The 16,873-nt window shown below is 39.7% G+C and overlaps 1 protein-coding gene across 3 annotated transcripts; it reads right to left on the reverse strand.

The window, feature by feature from the left end:
• Nucleotides 1-5,885: 5,885 nt before the first annotated feature.
• LOC117513998 lies at nt 5,886-12,092 on the reverse strand. 3 transcript variants are annotated; one of them, XM_034174280.1, is made up of 5 exons: nt 11,738-12,092; nt 10,872-11,395; nt 9,388-9,553; nt 8,971-9,200; nt 5,886-6,479 (listed from the first exon to the last, which is right to left on the reverse strand). In XM_034174280.1, exons 2-5 carry the CDS (start codon nt 11,373-11,375, stop codon nt 6,339-6,341), a joined length of 1,041 nt encoding a protein of 346 aa, XP_034030171.1. In that variant the 5' UTR covers nt 11,376-11,395; nt 11,738-12,092; the 3' UTR covers nt 5,886-6,338. The 3 variants fall into 3 exon arrangements, with proteins under 3 accessions (XP_034030171.1, XP_034030170.1, XP_034030169.1); XM_034174279.1 differs by having other exon boundaries at nt 10,872-11,393; nt 11,735-12,091; XM_034174278.1 differs by having other exon boundaries at nt 10,872-11,397; nt 11,735-12,091.
• Between the last annotated feature and the right edge of the window lie 4,781 nt (nt 12,093-16,873).

Here is a 16,873-nt window from a genome sequence, read left to right on the forward strand (position 1 = left end):
CAGGCCAGTGTGGAGATATAATCTCTCCACCTAGTCCTGGGTCTTCCCCAGGGTCTCCTCCCAGATCGACATGCCTGAAACACCTCCCTTGAGAGGCGCCCAGGAGGCATCCTTACCAGATGCCCGAACCACCTCAGCTGGCTCCTTTCAACGCAAAGGAGCAGCGACTCTACTCCAGGCCTCCCACGGATGACCAAACGTCTCACCCTATCTTTAAGGGAGACACCAGCCACCCTCCTGAGGAAGCCCATTTTGGCCGCTTGTACCCGCGATCTAGTTCTTTCGGTCATGACCCAACTCTCATGACCATAGGTGAGAGTAGGAACAAAGATTGACCAGTAGATCAAGAGCTTTGGGTCAGCTCCCTTTTTGTCAAAACATTACAGTAGAGCAAATGCAATACCGCCCCTGCTGCACCAATTCTCAGGCCAATCTCACGCTCCATCGTCCCCTCACTGATGAACAAGACCCCGAGGTACTTGAACTCCTTCACTAGGGGCAAAGCCATATTCCCTACCCGGAGTAGGCAATCCATCGGTTTCCTGCTGAGAACCATGGCCTTTAGAGGTGCTGATCCTCATCCCAGCCGCTTCACACTGGGCTGCGAACCAATCTAGTGAGTCTTGGAGGTCACCGGCCGATGAAGCCAACAGGACCACATCATCTGCAAAAATCAGTGTTGAGACCCTGAGCCCACAAAACCAGAAACCCTCCTCCCCCCGACTATGCCTCGACTAAGCCAGACAATAATAATGAATTTACAATAATCATTTCTAGACCAAACAAAAGCATTAACCAATATTTCTGCACTAGCCGTGAACAGAATAAACTGAACATTTGTTTTATTTCACAAATGGAAAGAGGCATTCAAAGCAATCTGTTGCTTGTGTGTAATGACAGTCACCAACGCTGTGATACGAGTACATAGCGCACACATCCAGTGACAATGTGAACCAATCATATCTCACTGGACCAATGACCATCATCTCAGACATGACATCCACTTTTTAACTAAGACAGAGAAACATCTAAATTCTTCATATGAGAAAGTTTTCTGTATTTTCCTGAAAATAAGTTTCAGGGTTTTTTACCAGATAGGAGGTGCTGCGACTTATCCTTCAGTGCTACTTACATATGGGTTTTTCCTCTTCAAGAGGCATTTTGACTTATATTCTCGTGCAACCAGCAAACAGCAACCAGCAACCAACAGTTGAGCAATGACACACAGTGATACTCAGTGTTTGCGAGGTTGCACAATGTCCACAGCTTGTTCACGCAAGTGGCATGAAATTTATGCGTGCCAGAAATTTTTAACATTTCAAAATCTTCTTTGCGCACTGGCACGCATCCGCGCACAGTTCACGGACAGTTTACAACAATTTACGACGAGTTTACGCATTGGCATCTCAGTGTAGGGATCAAATTTGTGCAAGTGTCAAGGCACCTTAACAATTATAATGATGATCGGGTGGGTGGCTTATGTCTAGCATGTTCAGATGACATCAGAGCTGATCTGCACATTGCTCATATATGTATTGCTTGCAACGATTGCAAGCTGACTCCAGGACAGCACGGTGGCTTACTGGTTATCACTGGTGCCTCACAGCAAGAAGGTCATGGGATCGCTTCCCACCCTTTCTATGTGGAGTTTAGATGTTCTCCCCGTGTCTGTGTGGGTTTCCTCTGGGCAGTCCAGTTTCATCCCACAATCAAAAATATGCTTATTTAGGGTCTGCTCCTTCCTCTGCCCCTGACCAAGGCAGAGTCTACATCTGGAGTTGGTCCCCGGACGCCGGACTTTGGCTGTTCACTGCTCCTAGTGGTGGGATTGTGTCTAACTGTAATTACAATGGGTTAAATGCAGAGGACAAATTTCATTGTATGTATGTATGTACAATGACAATAAAGGCTCTATTCTATTCTTCTATTCTATTGATTCCAAACTGTGGACAATTTATTAAGTGAAACGGCAATTATTTGCAGCCTCCGCCAAACTGTCTGATGGTTAGCACACTCAGTCTGATTTGGACTGCAGTTGTTTGGGGAAAGGGCCCGTCCCACCAGGCGATGTGGGTAATTGCATTGCAGTTTGAAAGAGCTGCTTCCATACGACCAGCTGGTCACTGCAACTCCTGGCAATTGGTCACTGGCAGTAACACGATTCACTGCAATCATCAGGCGATCAACATTCCTCGTCACAAAGAGGCTGCTAACCTTTTTTACTCTGGAGTGACTGGAGCCTTAAAGTTACCTGCTTATATGTATTTTTTGTCTTTTTCTTGAATTGCAATTGTAGTATTTTAGTATAACATAATTGTTTTTATTCCATTGTGTGGAAGTGAAGTATGACTGTGCATTTTTAATTTGTTGAGGGACAAGATAGAATTATGTCTTTGAGACTTCATTGTGAAACGTCCCTGCTTATGTATATGTCTTGAACGTATGTTTACATGTATGCTTGCTAAATAAAATCAATCAAATCATGAATCAATCAAAAAAAAAGTGAGCTAATCACTAAATTGTACACATTGTAAAATCATCTACAACAATTGCTTTCTTCGCACAAAAAGTAAAACTGTTAGGATGTATCATTAAAATGATTGCCCTTTTCTATATAGTGGCATTTATTTACTGTTGCACTAGATATTCTGGGCAAAGTTAACACCAGGCTTCCTTTTAAATGTAAGTGGCATTTGTTAATGTAACACTGTATTATAATTCTTGACAAAGCTTTCCCAAAGTAATTCCTTGTACATTTGGTTATATCTGTTATTGATGAATGGCCGTTCTTGATGTAGTCCTGTCTTAATGGATGAGGCATCATGGGTGTTCAGGAAAGGCCTGCACCCTTGGCCTTCACCCTCACTGAAATTCTTTGAGATTCCTTGTGTTTTTTAATGATATTATGTGCTGTAGAGGGAGAAATTTGCAAACCCAACCCAGTCTCATGCTTTTTTTTTTTTTTTTGCGATCCCGCTGTTGGGGTTTGATCCGGGCTTGAATTATTGTTTGGTCTGTGTGTCTTTCATTTGATCCCTTGTCACCTGTCGTGTCTGTCCCCAGTGTCCGTTGTGGTATATGTTTCTATTGGTCCTGTATGTGTGTGTGCGCACTTGTCATTCTGCTGTCTGAGTCTGTGTGCCAGTGTGTGTGAGCACGCCCCCCGGTCTGCATCTGTGTTTTGGTGTATTGATGTGTGAGCGTGTGTTCTGTTGCCCGGTTGCGTGTGTGTGTGTGTGTGTGTGTGTGTGTGTGTGTGTGTGTGTGTGTGTGTGTGTGTGTGTGTGTGTGTGTGTGTGTGTGTGTGTGTGTGTGTGTGTGTGTGTGTGTGTGAATGTGTGGGCACAGCCCTCCCCTCCACCCCAGTCTGCGTCTGTGTTTTTGTCATGATGTGGACTTTTTGTGTCATCTTTTTCTGTTGGTTCTGCTTAGTTTAGGTTCGATTGTTTTCCAGTTTGTGAATTCTCTTGCTGGGTTTTTCCTGCTTGGGCTTTGTCTGTCCCTATCGCTCTTGTCTGTCTCTCTTTGTGCTTGGTGGCGGGCGGTGGACATTGTTTGGGCCACACCCTATTGTGGAGTTTTCCACACACCTGTTTCTAATCTGTAGCTCATCACCAGGGTGTATATAAGCTTCACTGGTTGCACTAGTTCTTCACCAGATCGTTGTCCTTTATGCCTTCGCTTCCACCTGTGTTCTTGTGTTTTCCAAGTCCTGCTTGCCACATTGTGTTTTTTGATGACCTCCCTCTTTGTTTGTTTTTTCGACCACGCCTTTTCGCCTGATGTACCTGATTTGTTTGCTGTTTTTGGACTGCCTTTTTGTGTACCCAACCCTGCTTAATCATACAGTAAACAATCTTAACAACCAGAGTTGCTTTGTTGAGTCCTGCATTTGTGTCCAGACCTCTCTGTCCACCCAGCCTGATAGTTTTGGATGTGTGAGCGTGCCTACCTCTCGTCATCTGTGGGTGTGTGTATAAGTCACACCCATCTGTTTTCTCACTTGCTGGTCCATTAGTTGTTTCTCTGTCATGCACTCTGTCCGACTCCACCAGTTTGTCCAGCTTTAAGTGTTTGCACTCCAGTGTGTTTTTTTTTTCACAGTCTGATTACCTCCTCGTTTGTCAGCTCACCCAGTCTTTTGAAGTATTTTGGATTATTGTCACATGGGATTGTTTGGTCACCGTTGTTATTTAACTGTCACCTTGGGTCATTAAAGCACTTTTACTTTTCGTATTTTTGCACTTAACCCTTTGTGTCCTGGATGCTGGGGTCCGAGCTTGACTTAACCCTACTCAAACCATAACAACTGTCACGTTTTGTGATCCAGTCAAGTTTATTTCATTATTTTTAACTCTAGCCATAGCCTAACCATAACCCCCATGCACCACCCCCCTGAATGTCACCCCAAATTTTGTGATGCCATCACAAATAAATTTTGTGATGCAGTCACAAAAAAGTCTTAACGGCATCACAAACTAAAAGATGAAATCACTTTTCGTGACATCATCACTAAATGGCTTGAGATGGTGTTGACAAATCCCTTTCAATCCTTCTTTGGGAACATCATTTTTAAAGTTTTCCAATTTTCTCATGCTGTTGTTGGCAAACTGGAACTACTCTGCTCATGTTTGCTCCTCAAAGACTCAGTATGTTGAAATCACCTGTTTAAATTAACATTATTTAATTTTGTTTTACCTTATTACAAGCCCTAAATTGCCCCAATCCCAACTTTGTTTTTGAATGTGTTGTAGTCGCGAAATGCAGTAACGGACATACTATATTAACAAATAAAACGAAGTTGACCACACAAACCATGAAATATCTTGGGTTCATGCTGTCAACAAGGAAACAGCAGTTAAAGTAAATGTAAGAATGACTGCAGAGGGTGGGGGGCGGGGTTGGGGTGGTTTGCTGGTGTAATTTGTATTTCCCATACCGTTTAACTTTTTCTGATTTGGGGTTGTATTAACATACAGTTGTATGTAAAAGTTTGGGCACTCCTGATTATTTCCATGATTTTCGTTTATAAATAATTGGTTGTTTGGATCAGCAATTTCATCTTTGCATATTTGGGTCTCATTAGAAGAGATGCAAAGAGGGGAAACATTTGCAAATAGCCACCTTAAATACCCTTTCTCATGATTGGATTCACCTGTGTAAGGAGGTCAAGGGTCATTGAGCTTACCAAACCAATTTTGTTTTCCAATAATTCGTGCTAAATGTATTCAAATTAATAAAATGACAAGGGTGCCCAAATTTATGCACCTGCCCAATTTTGTCTAAATAATTATTGCACACTTTCTGTAAATAATAGAAACTTCACTTCTCAAATATCATTGTGTTTGTCTGCTATATGATATATTTAACTGAAATTTCTGATCCAGACCAATGATTTATAAAGAAAAATCATGAAAATTATCAGGGGTGCCCAAACTTTTGCATACAACTGTATACTGTTTCAGTGTCTTGTTGAAACTCGCACTAGTTGTATCAACTAGTGCTCACTAAATTTACAAGCATACAAGTGGTCAGATTAAAATAATTTTTTTAAGTACACTCAACTATATAAACTAAAAATCAGGAACTTCAAGATAACAGACTGTACATTCACTCTGTTAAAAATTAACAACTTTACCTTTGCCTTACTTGTTCTTGAAATAGATATTTATCATAGGCTACAGTATGGTCATGATTTTTCCACGCAAGCACTGGCGTTTATTGCAGTACGACTGTTTAAAAAAAAGGATTAGGTCGTCACATTATTGTGATTGATACATAATGAGTAAAATGTTAAACAAGTCACTCTTATTTAGACACCAGATGATTCACTTTTTTCCATTTAAAAATGAGAAAATTATACAAAGTGAAAAGTGCAAAAAGCATGGATACACATTTTTGTTTATTGTAGGGAGCATTATCCTTATACAGTCATGCACCGTGGGCTCTTAGCGCCATTATTTCCTTACCGCCACACTCAGTGAATTTTATACCTGCTGTACAAATAAGGGCAAACAAAAGAAATCAGTAGACTACCTCCTACATACACAGTGAAAACATTCAATCACTCATCGCACCAAGGCTTTTACCGAAATGTAAAGTTGGAAAGATAAGAAAGCATATCTACTGCTCCTTTTTACTAAAGAAATAACCAGCTCACAGCAAACTGCAATGTCATCGTGATCCTCAACTAACAATAAAAAATGTGTTGTTCAAGCGTTAGCATCTTGTTGCAATATGAACAACTTTATCAATAACTACTATATGAATGGATAACAATTTAAAACAAAAACTTTTAGGCTATAGCTACAGGAAGAAGCAAATCAGTCCTATTGTTTTCAGGTTTTCAGCATTTGTGGGAATTCAGTCCTCTGTTCATCCATGCGCCCCCCTTGAACTCTGAGGAGCAAGGAGAAGAAGTCCTCATCATCCATGGGGCCAGGAGCCCTGCTGCGCTGGTCCTCCATCCTGCCCTGTGCCTGTGGATGGAAGAAAGCAGAGTAAATGCTTGAGGTGGAAAAAACAACCCATTCTTCATTTTCACCACCAAGGAGTTTTTGTACTGTGTCTCCTGGCTGGTTGGTTTCTGTCTTTAAATGGTACGGATGAGGACAAAATTATTAGTCCCCTATGAAATTGAACATTTTCTTCCAAATTTTTCTAAGTGCTTTTTTAAAAAGAGCAAGGAATTTTCAACATAGCATTTCTAAACATCATATTATTAAATTATTTTACTTTGCACACAGAAACAAAACTATTTCACAAAAATCAAAAACTACCAGGGTCAAAATTATTAGCTCCCTTAAGAACTGACCTGTTTGTTGAACCATAGCACAAACCACAGTTCTGCAACGATGAGCTTTAACCTTGTAATGCTCAAAGCCTGTAAACTCAAGTTAAAACTGAGGGTTACATTTCGGTGTACACAGAGTACAAAAACTTCAGTAAGAGTTTGACCTGTCACTTGAGAAATCATCAAAAGAAAACAGTTTAGACTTGTTGACGCTAACAAAGGAGAAAACAGATATACAAAGTTATCACAGCTTTTCCAAGTGTCAAGAACTGAAGTAAAAAACATCATTAGTACAGAACAAGCCTGGCAGATGTATGAAGTGAAAGATTTCAAAGACTCTGGAAAGAAAACTAGTGAAAGATGTGCCTAAAGGCCCCAGAACAACTGCCAAGACACTAGTGAATGACTTAGTCAATTGGAAATTGTAGTCTCAAAGAAGACAATCATTAGAGTCTTGCACACAAATGGACTGCGAGGGTGAAAGCCAAGAAAAAGCCAGACTGAAGAATGCTAAGGACAACCTGGAGAAAGATTAGGCACACTTGAAGTGTGTCCTTTGGTCAGATGAGACAAAAGTGGAGCTCTTTGACCACAAAGATGTTGCTTATGTTTTGAGAAAGAAGGGAGAGGCATATAACCCAAAAAACACCAATGAAACATGGCGGTAGGAGATTTATGCTGCGGGAATGCTTCACTGCATTTGGAAATGGGAATCTCCTTGAGGTGGAAAGAATCATGAAGGATATGTGAAGATTCTGACAGAAAACCTCAAGTAGTCCACAGCAAAACAGGTCTGGGTCATCAATTTGTCTTCCAAAATGACAACAATCCAAAACATAAGTCGCTCTTGGTGAACAACAACCCCCAGATGACCAAACTGAACATTACTGACTGGCTGCACAAAGCCCTGACTTGAATCCCATTGAAAATCTGTGGGTGAACTGAAGAACAAGATCCATTCCAAAAGATCATCCAATCTAGAAACGTTGAGAGATTCACCAAAGAAGAATGGGCAGGATTCCTCAAGAGAACATATCTGAGACTTGTTAAAAACTACAACAAATGACTGCAGCTCATAGGTTTGTCCTCATCTGTATTACTCATTAGTAAGTCCCTTTGGCTGCTCCCTTGTTTGCACTTGGGGTCGCCACAGCAAAATTAATCAGTAAAATACTATATTGGCCAATATCTTGGAAATTTTGTGGAGGGGTGGGGCAGTGATTTATGGAACAACACCTAAATTTTGTTTCTAATCCAGAGGCAGCTCATGGAAGTTGTTTTGGTTTTCAAATTAGTTTACTTTTTCTTTTTCTGAGGCATACATTTACCTCGGTGTAACATTCCTTTCAACTGCAATATGTCAGCTGTAGTAACACCAGTTCATATTCCAAGCCTCTGTCTATATGTTTGCATTTGTTTTAAATTGAGGTCTATGCTTAATTTAGTGAGACGATGAAAATATTGGAAAATGTTCTATTTCGTAATTTTGATGGTGGTGGTGGTGGGTGGGGGGATTTTGGTTCTCGACCTGTATTAAAATTTTATGGGTTTTTGCTTGGCCTGGCCCATCCCCCAGCATTACAAATCACATAAAAATATGTCCATAATCGTTTGTGTAACCCTGGTGATACACAAACCAACCAACAAATATGGGTGAAACCATAACCTCCTTTGTGAAAGTGATAATGCATAGACCATATGGTTGAAGGTTTGGAATATGGGGTTGGGTTACTATGGTTGAAAGGGCTTGCTGCCATTTAGCAAATGCGTATGTTCTAATGAATACTCCTCTTGTTTTATGAGAAACTGACAAAAGTGAAGGAAATTGCTACATTGACAATATCGCGTATTGTCAAAAGTGGAAAAAAGGCCCTCGGGTAGTTTGTCACGCATGGCACTCTGCGGCACACCTGGAGTAACAAACCTTGCTCTGTTTCGCTGTACTGAGAGTAAAACAAGTGCTATTCTTTTCTGTCACCCTCATTTTCCTGTTGGGTTTCGGGAATCAATCATACAAACCTCTGGTCACAGGACTGTATCGCTAATGTTTACTCCACCACTTCCTCTGGATACTAGATACTGTGCTCTGTGACTAGTTGACATTTTATTCACAATCAAAACTGCTAGGCCCATTGTTATAGCTAAAATATTGAAAGTAGCTTGGAGAAATTACATACTTGTGTGATGCGAATCATATTGTACAGATCCTCTGTTGGAACAGGAACTGGAGCAGGCTTTTTCACAATAGACAGTTGCTTTAAGCTGCCTCTGAAACTTCTGGATTTTCGTTTTGGTGGGGCAGACGTGCCCAGTTGTGCCCTCTGGTCATCCAGTCGGCGAGCTTGAGCAGTGGCAACCAGCTCAAAGAACTCCTCTGTCTGCAGTGACGTCATGGATGAGAAGATGACTGTGGACAAAGAGCAAAACAATCATGACAAAAGACCACTTGAACTAGTCTGAAAGCATTCTTAAGTTGTGGGTCTGGAGGGCGGGTTGTTTCATGTTGTCTTAACTTGAGCAACATGAGTCATAAGGAACAAATGCACAGGTTTGCAACAGTTTTGGTATTGTGTAGCTTCTCAAAGGTGTGTCACCTCTATTGGTCGGCTTGTTGGTGTTGGGCTCTGAGTGGCACCTCCTTCTCCTGACTCCACTCTCCATCCTGAAGGAGCAGCGCTGGTCATTAAAGCGTCTGCCCTCCTGAAGCGTGCACAGCAGTTCATATAGTGCCTCTGGGAAGTCAGGGGTTAATCGATGAGCCTGAGAAAGATGGGTAGGTGGAATAAACAAGGGAGGGAGGAGAGGTTTCTAAGCAAGTGGCGCTGACTGTTGGCTGGCACGCCAAAAAAATTCACTCTACTCCTACGCATGCAGTAAGAGAATGTACCTGCCAATTTTCCCACCGCATTCTTTATTCATGCAGGGTGATTAGCTGATTGGTGACCAAACATCCTGTTTTCCCAGGACATGTCCTGGTTTCTCTGAGAAGCCTATCTGAATTTGTGTCTTCGGATATAGATAGTACTTTGTAATATAACAATTTTCTACCCATACAGAGGAAGCATATTTTAAATATATTGAAATTATAAGGCATCTTTGAGTAGACTTCAGAGTATCTCATTGCCAGGTCAAGTGTCCTGGTTTTTCGGTAGTCAAAATATGGTCACCCTACTATACAGTATATCTCTGGAGTTCATTTTAGCATGATAGCAATCAACATCATGCAGCTTTTTGATTTTACAGCCATTCAAACGACCCCTTATTGACTAAAATTTCAGACTTCAAAAAAATCTTTTTTTTTTTTGTGAACACATATAATTTCCAAATACAATATAAGATAGTATTATAATTGTGCAAATATCAAGGTTGATGTTCAAGCAAATGCAAAATTCTTATTGTTTAGTTAATTATTTTAATAAGTGTTTTAAATGACACAGATCATTATATTAGGTTTAGCCATGTATTCAAAAACTATGTATGTTCCGAATTGAAAAATATATTTTTTCTTTCAAACATTTTCAGCATAGAAATAATTATTTCCTCAAATATTGAAAAGGTAAAAAATATATATATTTTTGTCATCTCCTTAACTGGATGATTTGCATTTTCTTGAAACAAAAATTACAAGCATTTTTAAGACTGTAAAAGGCATCATCTGGAGAAAAACACAAAAAGGATGCATTTGGTATATACGTAGTTAGGACCATCTTCAATACTGGCAGCTTTATTGGATTTAATATTTTGTGTGTGTTGTACTCAGCATTTATTTTTTGTTTAAAGGTAAAACTGTTCTTTCATGAACATAACTTTTTTTGGGTTGATAGGGGGGTCACTCTGAAAGGCTGTAAAACCAAAACTCTACAGGATATTGACTGTGATCATGGTGACAATAACACTAGATATACATAGCTTTCAGAAAAATATAATAAAAATTTGCCCCCCCCCCCCAACCAAAGTGGTAGTTATGACCCAAAATTAGTGAGTATGACCCATACACAGTTAACCAAACTACTGCAAAAACTCATCTAATCATCTAGCAAAAAGCAAGGTCAGAATCAAACAAGAGCAGTGCACAAACCTTTTTTGGATCATCTTGATCATTTGGTACACCTTCACGTCGCTCCTCTGTGAAATTAAACCCTTTAACATCAGCCGGAAGGGGAGCTGGGGTGAACTTCTCTGCACATGTCACGCTGATTTTTTCAGATTGTTCCTCAATCCTCATCACATTGTGTACTTGTTCCCCACTCTTGTGTTCATCCGTGTGTTGGCCTCCAGTCACAGTCTCAGTTTCTTCTTGTTTCCCAGCTCCATCTTCAGTAAACGCTCCTGCCGGATTTTGCGGATTCTGTTCTTCTAAACACAGTTTACTCACTAGATTTGTATCACCATCAGCAGATCCTGCACACACATCTTCTTTTATAGGATCCGATTGTCTGAGATTACTCTGCATGATGACGTCCAAATTGCTGTCTGACCATCGTTCACTGACAGCCTCAGTTATGTCTTCCTCTTCGGTGATGATGAGAGGTTCCGGCATCCCCCCTTCAGCCATTTCGCCTTTGCCCGCTGTGTAATCCATTACTCTCACTGTCAAACCCTGACCAGGGGATACACAAAAATAGCCCTTAAGTTAATTCTGGTCAAGGACTTTGTTGGCCGCACTGGGAATACAACACAGGAAAAACACAAATATTGGGTTCACACGCACATATCTACCCTAGTTACTTGGAACAGACGCTGACTGAGATCTAGGTTTTGCTTTGAGAAAAATGTTCGAGAAACCAGTTTGGCAGGTCCAAGCATGTTAACTACAGATGTTTAAGATAAAAAATTCGATGGCATTTCAAATCATCAGACACGCCAACTGCTTGTCACTCAGTTTCTCTTTAATATTGATACATTTTTGACAGCAAATGTGCTAAATTCAGCCAGTCTTACCTTTTATCCTTTGTAAGTTGTCTCCTTAAAGCATCATTTTCTGAAGTCAGCACAGACTGAACGCAGCATTTTCAACTCACTACTTGCCTTGTTAATATATTAACCTGAAAAACAAACGGTTACCACTTCACATCCCGCCTTAAACAGCTCCCCGGTTTTCCGTCTGCCTATCACTACCTTTTCTCGTTTTTTTTTTTCTCTTCCTGTTCCTCTTACCCCTGTCAGCCCTTATTTATTTGGCCCACATATAACATGTCATGCTATTGTGAGGTATTAATGTCAAAAGCAGAAGTATCCTCCGTGCTTTCTGGATAGTTTCAGCATGTTTCCAAGCAAGGTTATTTCTGAGATAAAACCTTCCAAGCAGCTGCAGTTTAACTCCTCGTTTGATTATGTCAGACGTGGCTGCAACATGTTGAAACAAGCTGCTGTGTTTTTCTGACACTGCTGTGGTTTAGGCTCACATCCTGTTGACTTGCAGCTAAAATGAGAAGTAGGCTCAGACAAGCGAAAGAAACCGTCCCAGTGAGATGATTATTTAGACCCAGGAAATAAATAAAAAAAAATAAAAAAAACTAAGGCTCTCCTGTGTAATACGTGTTTCCGTGCATACAAAAGGTGACAGAGTTGATCTCATCCCTCTCAAAAATTCATAATGCAATTTTTAAAAAATGCAAATTTCACCACAGATCGACAGCTACAAACCCAAAACACACAGCATGTCCGTCAACTGCTTTCTTTGAGGCCATAGGTCAAAATTTGAGAAAAAAAAAAAACCCAAACAGCACATTTTTGTAACTGTTGTTTGCTTTGGACAAACCTCTTAATTGAGCTACAGTATGCAAAAAACCTCTTTTTACATTCAGGTCACAAATTGTGTATACTGTTTTCAGACATCTTTCAAACTGTAACTTATTACTTTTAGCCTAAACAAACTCAAACTGACTCTCTTTTTACCACAGTAGGTTTATACTGTGTGTGTGTGTGTGTGGTGGTTGGGGGGGGGGGGGTCCCAAAACTGGACAAATTGTCCAGTTTTGAAAAAAATTGAAAGACTTTGAAAAAAAATTTTGAAGGACAAAATTTTGTCATTAACTTTAGACAAACTCGATCCATTGAAGTTTGCCTATCAAGCAGGTAAGTGTGTGGAGGATGCTCAGCTCTTCATTTTAGCCCACATCCCATGCAAGACTTTTATTTGCTCAATTCATTCGGTGTCAGTAGAAATATCTTATGTACTTTTTTAATCACAAAACTTTTATTGAGAGTCTTTTAACAGTTTCTTTTATATGCTGTTTTTTTTTTTTTTTTTTGGCCTATATGCAAAAACAAGAAGTGTCTGAATGTCTGTGCTGGAAATTATAAATTGCTCATTAACTTCTGGATCTGTTCCTAAATGTTTCAAGTCTGCAGTGATTAAACCATTGCTTAAGAAATCCAATCTCAACCCTAGTGTATTGAAAAATTATATCAAATCTATCATTTTGTTCTAAAATCTTGGAAAAAGTGGTTTTGCGATAGCTCGTGAACCACCTCACTGAGAATAATCTTTTTGAGCCATTGCAGTCTGCTTTTAGAAAATATCACTCCACAGAGACAGCACTTACTAAAGTTGTGAATGACCTTTTGTGAGCAATGGACTCGGATACCACTACAGTCTTGGTGCTGTTGGACCTCAGTGCTGCGTTTGATACTGTGGATCATCATATTTTACTCAACAGGCTGGAGAATCATTTTGGGATTACTGGAACTGCCCTTGCATGGTTGACGTCATACCTGTCCAGTTGTTCTTACTGTGTTTTGTGCAATGGCACTTCCTCTGATCTTAGGCACATGAAGTTTGGGGTTCCGCAAGGATCCGTTTTAGGCCCCCTGTTTTTTTCCCTTTATGTAGCACCCCTTGGGAATATACTGCGTTTTGGGATTCCCTTTCATTGCTATGCTGATGACATCCAATTGTACATGCCGATAACTGCTGGTAATCTCATTCACATAAAATCTTTGGAAGATTGCCTTGCATCAGTGAGAAGTTGGATGTATAGTAACTTCTTACTTTTAAATTCTGATAAGACTGAAGTTATGGTTCTTGGTCCAGCCAAGTATCGGCATCAATTTGATCAGCTAACACTTAGCTTAGGTTCGTGTGTTATACATCATATGGATAAAGTGAGTAACCTTGGGGTAATTTTTGATCCTATGTTGTATTTTGAGCCCCCCATTAGAAACATTATGAAGACTGCTTTCTTCCATTTGTGAAATATAGCGAAGATTCGTCCCATCCTGTCTATGGCTGATGCTGAGACTTTGATTCACGTATTTGTCTCTTCTAGATTGGACTACTGTAATGCTCTATTTTTTGGTTTACCGCAATCTAGGATTAGGGGTCTTCAACTGGTTCAAAATGCTGCTGCCAGACTTTTGACACAAAGCAGAAAATTTGACCACATTACACCCATTTTGGCGTCCCTGCACTTCCAGTCGCTGCAAGATCGGATTTTAAGATACTATTATTAGTCTATAAGATTGTTCATGGACTTGCACCTCCTTATGTGGTTGACCTGGTAAGCCCCTATGTACCAGCTCGGGCCCTGCGTTCGCAGGGTGCAGGACTTTTATGTGTTCCCAGGGTGAGTAAAAAGTCTGCCGGTCACAGAGCTTTTTCCTACCGTGCCCCAGCTCTGTGTATCGATCTCCCAGCACACATATGACAGTCAGATACTGTGGAGACTTTTAAATCACATTTAAAGACTCATTTGTTTTCCTTATTTTATCATTAGTGTTATGTGTTTTTATTCTTGTATTTGTTTATGGTTTTGTCTTTTTATTGTTTTTAAAATTTTAATTCAGTTTTTTCTGTTTTTATTATGTTGTGTGAAGCGCCTTGAGACAATTACATCGTGAATCGTCGCTATATACAACCCCTGGCAAAAATTATGGAATCACCGGCCTTGCAGGATGTTCATTCAGTTGTTTAATTTTGTAGAAATAAAGCAGATCACAGACATGACACAAAACTAAAGTCATTTCAAATGGCAACTTTCTGGCTTTAAGAAACACTATAAGAAATCAGGAAACAAAATTGTGTCAGTCAGTAACGGTTACTTTTTTAGACCAAGCAGAGGGAAACAAATATGGAATCACTCAATTCTGAGGAAAAAATTATGGAATCATGAAAAACAAAAGAACACTCCAACACATCATTAGTATTTTGTTGCACCACCTCTGGCTTTTATAACAGCTTGCAGTCTCTGAGGCATGGACTTGAGTGACAAACAGTACTCTTCATCAATCTGGCTCCAACATTCTCTGATTGCTGTTGCCAGATCAGCTTTGCAGGTTGGAGCCTTGTCATGGACCATTTTCTTCAACTTCCACCAAAGATTTTTAATTGGATTAAGATCCGGACTATTTGCAGGCCATGACATTGACCCTATGTGTCTTTTTGCAAGGAATGTTCTCACAGTTTTTGCTCTATGGCAAGATGCATTATCATCTCGAAAAATGATTTCATCATCCCCAAACATCCTTTCAATTGATGGGATAAGAAAAGTGTCCAAAATATCAACGTAAACTTGTGCATTTATTGATGATGTAATGACAGCCATCTCCCCAGTGCCTTTACCTGACATGCAGCCCCATATCATCAATGACTGTGGAAATTTACATGTTCTCTTCAGGCAGTCATCTTTATAAATCTCATTGGAATGGCACCAAACAAAAGTTCCAGCATCATCACCTTGCCCAATGCAGATTCGAGATTCATCACTGAATATGACTTTCATCCAGTCATCCACAGTCCACGATTGCTTTTCCTTAGCCCATTGTAACCTTGTTTTTTTCTGGTTAGGTGTTAATGATGGCTTTCGTTAGCTTTTCTGTATGTAAATCCCATTTCCTTTAGGCGGTTTCTTACAGTTCGGTCACAGACATTGACTCCAGTTTCCTCCCTTTCATTCCTCATTTGTTTTGTTGTGCATTTTCGATTTTTGAGACATATTGCTTTAAGTTTTCTCTCTTGACGCTTTGATGTCTTCCTTGGTCTAGCAGTATGTTTGCCTTTAACAACCTTCCCATGTTGTTTGTATTTGGTCCAGAGTTTAGACACAGCTGACTGTGAACAACCAACATCTTTTGCAACATTGCGTGATGATTTACCCTCTTTTAAGAGTTTGAAAATCCTCTCCTTTGTTTCAATTGACATCTCTTGTGTTGGAGCCATGATTCATGTCAGTCCACTTGGTGCAGCCATGATTCATGTTAGTCCACTTGGTGCAACAGCTCTCCAAGGTGTGATCACTCCTTTTTAGATGCAGACTAACGAGCAGATCTGATTTGATGCAGGTGTTAGTTTTGGGGATGAAAATTTACAGGGTGATTCCATAATTTATTCCTCAGAATTAATTGAGTGAGTCCATGTTTTTTTCCCCCTCTGCTTGGTCTAAAAAAGTAACCATTACTGACTGACACAATTTTTTTTTCCTGATTTCTTATAGTGTTTCTTAAAGCCAGAAAGTTGCCATCTGAAATTACTTTAGTTTTGTGTCATGTCTGTGATCTGCTTTTTTTTCTACAAAATTAAACCACTGAATGAACATCCTCTGAGGCCGGTGATTCCATAATTTTTGCCAGGGGTTGTTTTTCCATAGGTATCAACACAATTTTTTAATTTTTGCCAGGGGTTGTAAATTAATAAATTTGAATTTTTGATGATGTTTGATTGTGGATGTTAAATGGTTGATATTTATTCCTTATCTTTGTTTATCATATTTATTCTGTAATTACAGATGGGCTGATTGTATAAATGAATTGCCCTTTTGGGATTAATAAAGTAATCTGAATCTGTAACTGCATAATCTTTTTTCCATTTCTTGGGTTATAAATTGCACAAAATACAGGTTGATGACGATGATGATGTAACTCGTGATGTTATTTCATTAAAATTCAACTTTTTGACTATTACCATGACCATGAAGCGTCAACTAAAAATGTGACTAATTTATTGGAGGGGGAGGACAAATTATTATTTTATGAAAAGCTGTGTAAAATATGATTTATTCATAGGTCTTACACACACATGCAGCATATTCTCACAGACATGCATTTTAAGTTTTCTTTGCATACGTACCTTCGCGACACAGT

Source organism: Thalassophryne amazonica, chromosome 7 (assembly GCF_902500255.1).
Source record: "Thalassophryne amazonica chromosome 7, fThaAma1.1, whole genome shotgun sequence".
NCBI classification, from domain to species: Eukaryota; Metazoa; Chordata; class Actinopteri; order Batrachoidiformes; family Batrachoididae; genus Thalassophryne; species Thalassophryne amazonica.

What these genes read in the sequence shown, in the direction of transcription:
- LOC117513998 (XM_034174280.1), bottom strand. Translation starts at nt 11,375, where the DNA reads ATGGATTACACAGCGGGCAAAGGCGAAATGGCTGAAGGGGGGATGCCG. An exon ending in CAACAAGCCGACCAATAGAG is followed by an intron (nt 9,201 to 9,387) that starts GTGACACACCTT and finishes CTTTGTCCACAG; the next exon opens with TCATCTTCTCATCCATGACG. An exon ending in ATATGATTCGCATCACACAA is followed by an intron (nt 6,480 to 8,970) that starts GTATGTAATTTC and finishes TTCCATCCACAG; the next exon opens with GCACAGGGCAGGATGGAGGA.